This window comes from Micropterus salmoides, unplaced genomic scaffold (assembly GCF_014851395.1).
Source record: "Micropterus salmoides isolate LMB-PRFRI ecotype aquatic unplaced genomic scaffold, ASM1485139v1 Ms_hic_scaffold_1395, whole genome shotgun sequence".
In the NCBI taxonomy this organism is placed as follows: domain Eukaryota; kingdom Metazoa; phylum Chordata; class Actinopteri; order Centrarchiformes; family Centrarchidae; genus Micropterus; species Micropterus salmoides.
In genome coordinates this window covers 355-10,771 of record NW_024040480.1, presented here as the reverse complement: position 1 = coordinate 10,771, position 10,417 = coordinate 355, and the positions used below count along the sequence as shown (strand labels likewise).

At 40.5% G+C, this 10,417-nt stretch overlaps 1 protein-coding gene across 1 annotated transcript; it reads left to right on the top strand.

Annotated features, from left to right (window-relative positions):
• Positions 1-294: 294 nt before the first annotated feature.
• Positions 295-8,281, top strand: LOC119901586 (echinoderm microtubule-associated protein-like 1). The gene is made up of 7 exons (XM_038717155.1): positions 295-602; positions 4,243-4,440; positions 5,674-5,803; positions 6,789-6,890; positions 7,282-7,313; positions 7,530-7,556; positions 7,865-8,281. Exons 1-7 carry the CDS (start codon positions 443-445, stop codon positions 8,137-8,139), a joined length of 924 nt encoding a protein of 307 aa, XP_038573083.1. The 5' UTR covers positions 295-442; the 3' UTR covers positions 8,140-8,281.
• The last annotated feature ends 2,136 nt before the right edge of the window (positions 8,282-10,417 follow it).

Below are 10,417 nucleotides of genomic sequence, written 5' to 3'. Positions count from 1 at the left end.
TTTTCTTTGTCAGGAGTGTGTGTTTTCTCAGTGCACAGGTCAGTAATTGTTACTCATCGTTTCCTCTTTGAAGCAGTCGCTGTATGTTTACAGGACTTTTGCTACTTACCTTTCAGTAAGTTATTTTGGGGTCTTTAATGTGAGGATTTTTTCCCTGTTGGAGGCCGCCCTAACCCCCCTGTCTACATACATACACACGATACGGACTCCTACTCACTCTTGTCCTCCCCTGAGCTTCAGATGGCTTACCAGGTCCTTAATCTGTCCTGAGTGACATCACCCTCTCCCTTCACCCTCCACACACTCCTCACAGGAGGGAGAGGGAGGGAAAGCGAGAGGTGGTGGCCACTGGTGGTTCAGGGAAGGTGAATTAGTCCTGCAGTGAAGCGCAGAAGACTTAGTAAGAGCACACAGGATCACTCGGACACACTCTGGCAGAGCCATGGCAGCGGGCACAGCAGAGATGGACACACACATGGAGGAGCTGTTGGACCAGGGTCTGGGGATGGAGGAGACGGCCCATGGCCTGCTGAGGAGGCCCTCGCTGAAGGAGATCTACCACAGTGACTCCCTGCTGGCACCCGACACTGACTTTATGACAGGTAGAGAGTTGAGCGAGTTTAGATGCTAAAGGGTCAGCCAAATGACAAAAATATTTTCTTATTTACCTCTTGTGTCTGTTGCCATGCAGATGGTTTTGTTTGTATTTGCTTTCTGCGATTTATGCCTCCACCCCTATACTAGAGGTAGATGCAATTTCAGTTGATTATGTTTGTGGTGCTCAAAGCATTGGGAAAAAACATGTTTTAAAAGTTAGATTCTCAGAGATGTTTATCTTAAAACCTGTGCAAAGAAAACCCAAACTTAACTGCTTGATACTATTAAGGGGAAGGGGAAAAACTACCCTTTAAAGTGTTCTGTCTGAATGAAGTGCATTTACACAATTCTGTGTAATTAACAAAAAAAGGACACATACACTTCCTGCAATTTATCACAGACTAGGTGAGTTTAAGTGTATGGTTTACACAGGGTTGTTCCTATCACTTCTAATGCGTCAACAGAAAAGAAGAAAAAAACCCCAATGAAGTTGTACAATACAAACCTGTTCAATGCTTTATTTGAACAAGCAAGATAAACGCAAACACTAGTCCAACTAGTACCCATCCAAAGTATCACATGCCACACAGTCAAATTGTTGGTGTTATGGAATGTGGCTCGGCTAAGGAGATTTAGGGAAATGCCCTGTTCCCTCAGGGATATTAGTATCAGTGGACTAATGTGAAGGATTGCTTGTGTGTATGTGGCCTTGTAAATGTCAGCATGCAGGGTGCTGATATGTGCAGACAGATGTTGTTCCTTCATTCAAGAAACACCATCTGGGAGCTGAGATTTAAACACTTCACTGCTTCTCTATGCCACAGTTATGCTTTGTTTGTTCTGCATTTTCATTTTGCTAAGATGTTGATAGGAATATAAATTTCAAAACTGCTGTCCTGGCTGTGTGTAAATGTGCGTTAGTTAGAGGCACAGAGGTAGACTTAAGGCATGTGTTTGTATGTGTATTTACATTTGCATAAAAGGGATCCAGCGCGCCTGCCTGTTCACTGTATAGCTGAGTTAGTGCAGAGATTGAGCTTTGGGCTGCTAATTCCCTTTTACAGCACTGGGATTATGTGCTATTCTAATCCCAATCCCATATGGGGTGTGTGGAGGTGGCACGAGGATGATGTCACGGCCAGGACAAGAGGAGAAACAGAAAATTACTGGCCAGAGTCACAGCTCTCCACAAGACACAGATTACTGCTGGCTGCATGCTTGAATGATTATATTGAAAGTCTTCGCCCACAGCAGATTATCACTGTCAGAGGTACATCTTCCCAAAAACTGAGAAAAAAAAAATCTATTTTAACAGTGGACGACATGCATTTTAGAGAAACTGTACAGGTTTTGAGGCTTGATAGACACATAGAAACTAAACTAAGCTGATGTTCACACATCTGTATCATTTGAATTGATTTAAAATTGGATAATATTTAACTATCAATTATATAATGGTAGATTAATAGTGGATTTTTCGGAGTGATAGAAGCTGGACTTTTCAATTATCCATTACTTTTAGCTATTTTGACTATTGAGCTCTTACTTATCACTAGCTATTTCGACTGCTTATCAATTACTGTTAGCAAACTATTTCTGACCTTTATCCATCACTTTAGCTAACTGTTTTAACTACTTATCCATCTATTTTAACCATATAGCCATTACTTTTAGCTAACTGTTTCAACTTTGTTTGCTAACTAGTTTTTATGCAGCCTTTATTAACACATGGTGTTCAGGAGTTCTGTAGCTGATTCTATACATATATTTTTTAATCAGATCAAAATGCACTACTGTAAATCTTTATATGTACCATCTTAACTGCGGAAGTATCTTCTGAGGTACACTAGTTTGGAATCATTGGTTTAGATCAATTAAAAAAATACACAGATGGACACAGATTGTGCAACTGATCCTCTTTGCTCATAATCAATTTGATCTGAAAACTGCTGGGAAATAATGCTTCATTGCATAACTGCATTTCATGGTTGATTCCTGTGTTTGTTTTAAGCCTTGGCGTTCACTCTGCAACTACAGCAAAGCATGCATAGTTGTTTTTTTTTCATTTTATTTTGCCTCTTCCTCATCCTCCCTATTACTCAGAGTAGCCTGCACTGTATCCTCTGTAAATCTGTGGATGTACAAGATGTTTACTGCTGCACAACACAACAACAGGCCACATTTCAGGTTTATTTCTGCTGTTTCCTCTCTGTGTCTCCATCTCTCACAGTGACATGGGGCTTACGTGTGGGGGCGGGGTCAAAGAGGCTCAGTCTGAGGGATTATCATTGTACTCTGCACACCCACACACACACATGCAAGTACACAAACACACACGTGTACAGACAATTTAGGCTGAACTGGACGACTACTAGGTTTTTAAGTATTATCAACCCCACCCCCACCCTTGTAGAAGCACACACCCTGAGCAAAAGGGCTTTAAGTGCAGTCATACATATCACGGCATCCCAGAATGTGTCAGGCGACCACCAAGGAAACGTGGGAGGATCAAAACATCAGTAACCTCATCTCCTGCTGCAGATCCTATAACACTACTTGGAAGCTGTAAACAGAGGTGGACAAACCAACAGACAGGCTGCTCTGTAAAGGTGTGTGTGTGTGGGAGATGAAATCTTAGTGGACCCCAGCCAGTGGACCAAATCAGATGGAGGGAGAGTCGGCCTGTCTATCTGGAGCCAGAGGAGGAAAGAGGAGCGAGAGAGTGTGCTCGCGAGAGGAGAGGAAGAGGAGGAAGACTTCTGGTGTTGTGGAGGAGGGCCCGTTCGGCCAGCAGAGGCACCCTGGCTGCTCATCAGTGTCCAGTGTCTCCCACGGTATCCACGTCTGAACTTTTGTAGCTGTGTTAGACTGATGATTGCCAGCAGTAAAATAAAAAAAAACTCAAGTAGATATCAGCAGAAAGAGAAATTATAGCATGTTAATGACAGTTGAAAGTGTTTTGGGTGTGTGCTCAGCAACCATTGTTTACATGCTGCTGTGTGATGACGGTGTGGTTGATCTGCTGTGTCCAGCTGTGCCGTGACCTCATTAGCTTGATTTCTGCTATATAGGCACAACCAGGGGATGATAAATAGTTTTTTTTCCCCTTTCCCTGACTATATTTACATCCTGATGGAAAAACAGATAAGCTTTAAAAAAAAATTTTTGGTAGAATTTCATTTCAAGTTTTTAGCTGAAATTTGAAAATTTGGATGTGGAGGTCTTTTTGTTGTTTTATTTCTTCACCAGTCCTTCTCCTACATTTGTAAGCTGACAGTTGAATAGCACTTTCTTACTTTGTGACTGGAGGATTGCTGTCTTTCATACTCAAGATTTTCTCTGAATAGTCGTATGGATTTCAGTATTAGTCACTTGCATATTCATTTCTGTCTTGGCATCCTCAGTTGGTTAACAAGGTCTTTCTGACTGTTGCTCTGTGCATTTGCTCTTTCTTTTGCTCTGTGAAATCTGGATATTTTAAACATATTTAGACATGGTTTAGAGGCTAACAAATGTTCAGTGGACTGCCTCAGATTCCTCTGCTTATTTTAATGGACCAGCACTATTGCTAAGCATGTTATCAGTTATGTAATGCTATCTATCTATCTATCTATCTATCTATCCTGTTTTTCATCATCCCTTCAGATGACCGCAGCTCGGCAGCCAGTGGGCTGGATGTGGCCGACCGTCTGACCTACCTGGAGCAGAGGATGCAGATGCAGGAAGATGAAATCCAGTTGTTGAAGATGGCTCTAGCCGACGTCCTCAAGAGGCTCAACATCTCTGAGGAGCACCAAGCGGCTACTACCACTGCTGCTGGCAGGAGAACATCGGGCGCTAAAGGTGAGCAAAGATCTGTGTGGATTATTTCCATTACCCACATGTCAATTTGAGGATTTAAGGAAGCTTGTCACCATGTCGACCCTCTGCTGTACAGTGGGGAAGGCATTGATTTCTTTTATGGCTTGTAAATGCCAAAGGTGGGATCAAGTCATTGTTTTGCAAGTCTCAAGTCTTAGCACTCAAGTCCCAAGTCAAGCCCCAAAATGAGTCTTAATCTTAGAGTTTTGAGTCCTAAACAGGTCAAAATGTGCTCTTTACCAAACCTAATACCATTTCATATTTTTAACCAGAGTTAAAAGTTCAAACAACTTTATTGAATAAAGCGTTAACCTGCACAGAAAAAAGGCAGAGGTGCAGTTTCACACAAAAAATATTATTTTATGAATTATCGTAATTGAAGTATTGATGCACTGCACACAGGTTTTTATTATCACAATTTATATTAGGGCTTTGGTAGAGTATCAAGTCAGATCGAATCAAAAGACTCAAGTCCAAGTGAAATCACGAGTCATTGGTGTTAAAGTCAAGTTGAGTTGCAAGTCTTTTTTGATTTTGTCAAGTCGAGTCATCATATCATAAGTCTAAAGTCATCATATTTGTGCCTTTGAGTCTGACTCGAGTCTGAGTCATGTGACTCGAGTCCACACCTCTGGTGAATGCTGTGCTTTACTAAATAATTAATTAAACCGTTGTGGCTCAAGTGCAACAATGGGAGTCTGACTGAGAGCAATATTATTGGGCAATATTGTTTTTATAAGTGATCATTTTCATTGTATGCTGACTAACATGGATGAGACATTCATTATACACAAGGTGGAAAAAGAAGAAGAAGAATAGAAGACAAAAAAAAGTGACAAAGAAAAAAAAAACTTACCAATTAAGCTGATTGATTGGTATTGGTTTCCGTCCTAATGATTTTATATATGTTGTGTATACAGTAGTTTATATAAAAAGATTAATGGTGTCTATCAAGTTTCTGAATCTACTCAAATGCAAGTATTCAGAACCTGAAGACCTGGAAAAAGCATCTAGAAAATTAGTTAAGGAAACATGTCCTAATATTTCATGGGTACAAACAAAGAAACATGTGCAGACAATCCAGTTCCATGTGTTTCATTTTCACCAGAGCAGTCACAACAATCACCACAAACACAGTCCAAAAGTTTATCCTTTTATCCACCATACACAAACACACATCCATCATACTTATGCCTTTGTCTGTGTCTCTAACAGCCAGGCCAGTGTCTCTAGCTCTGCCCTCCAGACCGCCCATGGTGACCTCCAGTGCTGCCTCCCTGAAGAAGAGCTCCACGCTGCCCTCCAGCTCCACAGCCAGGAACTACAGCCCAACACCGCCCCGCAGGTAAAAGCACTGCTGCTCAGGCTGCAACAATTTTACAGTTTGTCTCATGTCAGTAAAACAAAAAGGTTCAGATTTGTTGATTGATTTCTAGATGTAAAAGAAAAATCATTCCTGTCATCTCTGACAGCACTCTTCATGCAACGCACCCAGGGCAATGAGATCTCAAGCTTCATTTCTCATTATCTAATGTGCCAAAGCAATCAGCAGACACCCTCCATTATCCAGGAAACACTGCACACGGACTCTCAATAATTATTCCAAAGCTCGCCTTTATTTCAAAGCAATAAAGCAGCAAAACCATTCTCTGCAGATATATCTTCCTCTCAAGTACCTTTCAAATGATACTGCCATTAGATAGCATTAGTCAGAGAACTGGATAGGTTCCCTCTGTGGTATTTTGCTACTTCTATATCTGGGGTATGCTGATATAATTGCACAGAGAGAGGTAAATCCTCATTCACTTAAGGCTGTCTGTTAGGACGAAGTGAGACGCATCATCATGATTATCACTGTCATCATTACCAGCAGTGGTTAATTTCCTTCCACTCTCATCTTTCACCTTTTCTCTCAACCCACTGAGCACTTCAGTGGGTCCATCATTACAGTTACAAGTTTGTAGCCCAGCGTCATTCAAAACCACAGCAGAAATATTCCAGAAATATGTCAGGCTGAATTCCAATCAAATGTGTTTAAATTGTTGCAGCTCAAATCATCTTAGACATTACAGTAATGTTTCATTCAGAATCTTTGTGATACTTTGTGGAACTTAGTGGAATCCTTTTTTATCTTACATTATTCATGTCAGTCATTTCATTTCCATTTGGGTAAACAATGTGGCTCATGAGCCTGAGTTACAGCAATTTGGAGGACACATTTTGTCGGTTGCAGCCCCAAGTTTGTGGTTGAGAATGTTAAGCTGGATGCATTTTTTCAATAAAAGCCTAAAAACATGACCTAACAGTCCTTGTTTTCCCCCCCATTCCAGTGGTGTGAAGAGCCCGCCAGATAGTGTGAAGGACAGTCCATGTAAGACCACTAAAACACGACCCACCTCTGCAGCCTCCACCTGTAAGAAACCTCCAGAAGGGTAAGAAGCTGTTCTTGCATTTCTAAACCTCACACTGCATTACACATTCCACGTACACATTTTGCAGGCCAAAGCATATGCATTTTTCCATTGATTTTGGGGTGACCCACTTATACCTGGCCAATCAAGTCGGAATCAAATCTCTCAATTTAAATCAAGGTTATTTTCAACCTCGACATCCTGTTTTATGTAAAAACACCTCAAACCACAGAGGAACATTACATTCTCAGAGCCAGTTGTATAGATGTTTAACCGTTTAGTCAACCTTAAATTGACATGACAGGCAGTGAAGCCCTATCGCAATCAGATGTGTTCGTTCTCATCTCTTACTCTCCTTGTCGTGTCCTCTTCGGTATCTCTATCAAATTCTCTCTGTGTCTCATTATAACAGCAACAAGTCCAAGGAGGCTGCAGTAAGTGCAGGTAAGTGAGCACTCTCCCTGCTTCCCTGCAGCTGTTTTATTCCAGGCTGTAGCTGGTATATTTCACACTCATAACAAGAATGTCAAACAGCTGCTCACTAAGCTTCCATAAAGTATAAAGTGATTTAGCAAAAGACATGACAGTGGTAGTGTTTGTTACATGTACTATAAACAACAAAAACCTCTGTTTGTGTTTGTGTCCCTAATTTTGGTGCAGGGACGAGGCGTGTGACACACTGCAAAGGTATGATTCACCCCTAACAAAATCTTATTAACATTGAATTATTAACTCTTGTTCTGCTTACATTTACACTATCTTAAAAAGTTGAGAGCACTGTGTTTGAGTTGTTATTTTATCCTTCATTTTTTTTCACATCTCACCATGACTTGTATGCCTTCCCTCACCCCTGCCTCCCCTATTTTTGTCTTTTATTTTACCTTCTTTACATATCCGCTCTATCTGACCTCCAACTTCCATTCCAACCCCTCCTGACCAACCTCCCCTCTGTCTATTCACTCACCCTCCTCACCTCATTTCACCACTTCACTTAGTGACTATGCAGATCTATCTGAGCCCCCACAAAAGAAAGACTGGATCTTCTGAGACCGCCAAGTCTGCAGCTGCAGTGCCTGCCAACAGCGGGCCCACGGCCACATCCAGCAACCCTCAGACGAAGGAGGGCAGCAGGCCACATGGGAGGAAAACAACCCCATCCTTCACCTTAAATCTGCAGAAAACCACAACCAGCCAGAAGACAGTGCAGGACACATCCAGCTACAAGAGCCCCACCAAATCTCCCAGCCAGTACTTTCAGATTTGTTACTGAGCCAAGCGGATAGAGACAGATTTACTACAAATGTGTCCTTTACATCGAGTTAACTAAATCCAAATTAATTATTAAAAGCCACAATCTACTGCTTGAACAGATGCTAAAAGACTGTCTTCCAATGTTGAAAAATCAAGAAACTGATTGATGAGTGCGCTTCTTAAATTGCAGCGATGACATGATTTTCCTCTGAAGGTCATCCTGACTTTGTTATGTTGGTTATATTTGTAAGGAAGCCCTGAGAGTCAAGTAAAAAATATCACTATGGTGATCCATTCAAGTCTAATCTAAATAGTTTCTACTGTGTTTAGGACTTTAAAACAGGTAAAAGAAAAGGTTTTGCCGGGATAATCTTTCTAAGAATTTGTTTACATTGTTTGTTGTTGATTGGTTGTCTTTTGTTGTAATACTCATTTTTGCCACAAGATGCTGAAGTGCACCATTTTAAATTAACGCAGATTAAAATACATTTATAGCCAAAAGAAAGACATGACAGTAATGTTGCATAACTTGCTAACACACAAATGCTTTTATTCCTATTTAGAACAGGGGGTAGTGGTGCACTTCAGCCTCTTGTGGACTAAAGAAAAAAAGTAATTATGTACCAACTTTTTGAAAAATTATCTTGGAAAAACTTTCCCCCCACCTGTTTTGCAGATTTAAAAAAAATTAAGGAACTTCTACAAATAATCCTGACAAGCTCTTTTTGTTCTTAAGTCATATGTCATAAACACGGGAGAGAAAACAGTTTAGATCAGAATTAGAAAATGGATCCCCAGATTTTTGTTGCCTCTTAAGGCTTCCATATGTTCAACATGAGCACTTACAACATTTCTCTTAATATGTTTGAGTAATTGAAATTGTCAACACAGTATTTTGTGGGATGGTTATTTATTTCAAGGATAGAATGAACGCTTTAATGCATTTTTAGCTTTCTTAGAGACCACAGTGTAGTCATAAATAATTTTTTCAAATGCTAGGACCTGCGTATTGTTTCACTGAATGGCTGTGCTAACTGTAAATGTTCTCTCCGTCATGCTATATGTGAAGTTTGTAAGTAAGGCAATGACTTTATGATGGAGGAGGGTCAGAGTCTGTCTCATGCCTGTGTGCTGTGATGTTTCTAGCGTTTTAGTTCCTCTTTAAGCATAGCTGGTATATAGTGTGTACCAGAATCAGTCAAAAAGGCTCCTTCTAGTTCAGGACAAACAATAAAAATCATGACCTTTAATGACTTTTCCTTATGTTATCTGGTGTTTAGTGCGTGAGTGTGTACACGGTGAAAATCATGTGCCATCACCTTTTCAGTTGGATAAACAAGAGCAGGTTTCCACTCCCATGGTGAGAAAAACTCCACATAATGGACATTTTGGGATCTGATTCACTCCAATAAAGCTCGAGTCAAAAGCTGACTATGTTGAGGTGCATCCATCACTGTGACCTTTCAATAACCTGTGTGAGGTACGATGAAGTGAGTATGCCCCATGTGCCCACAGCCTCAGCGCCCTCCTGCGGAGATTAAGGCCATTGACCCAAACAGGGATAAGAGTGACTGGTCACATCATCATGTGGGGATGAAAGTTGCACCGGTAAATCCAGATCAACTACATAAAATCGAAGTTACTTTACAACACAGTGATGGAATTTGTCATGATCGCTAAACCGAAGTGAGGCCGGTCTGACCTGAGAGTGGATCCTCACTGCTGTGTGAATCGCAGCGGAAACTCCATCACTATTTGGAAATTAGGAGGACCTCTGCTGGTGAGAAGGCAAGACTGCAACATATTTTTATTTTAATGCTTGAGCTAGCGCCAGTATAATCATAAAACTGTGCAATGGGATATTTGACAGCTGTTTTCATAATCCAAAACATATATTTAAATACATTCAATTATTGTTAAATAATTATTAAATCTCTTGCTGGCAGAGGCTCTGTCCTGTGTCAACTTTTAACAAAACAGATGCTAAGCAAACGTATGTGCAAGAAAAACACATGACATTTATGTGAAATTGACTGCAATCTTACGCTGCAGTTTTAAATGTGAAATGCATTTTCTAGCACATATCACATAAGCAATACCTGGATACAAATACACTAAACTTACTTCTTGAACAACCGCCATCTTCATAGTACTTACTTCTCACTTCGCCTCTTGCAAATACCAATGAAGAGTTCCCAAAACCTGAAAGATTAACAGAGAGGATTATCTAATGGAAAAATATTATTTTAAAGTGGCGAAATAATGAAATAAACAATCATGAAATAAAATTCACATTG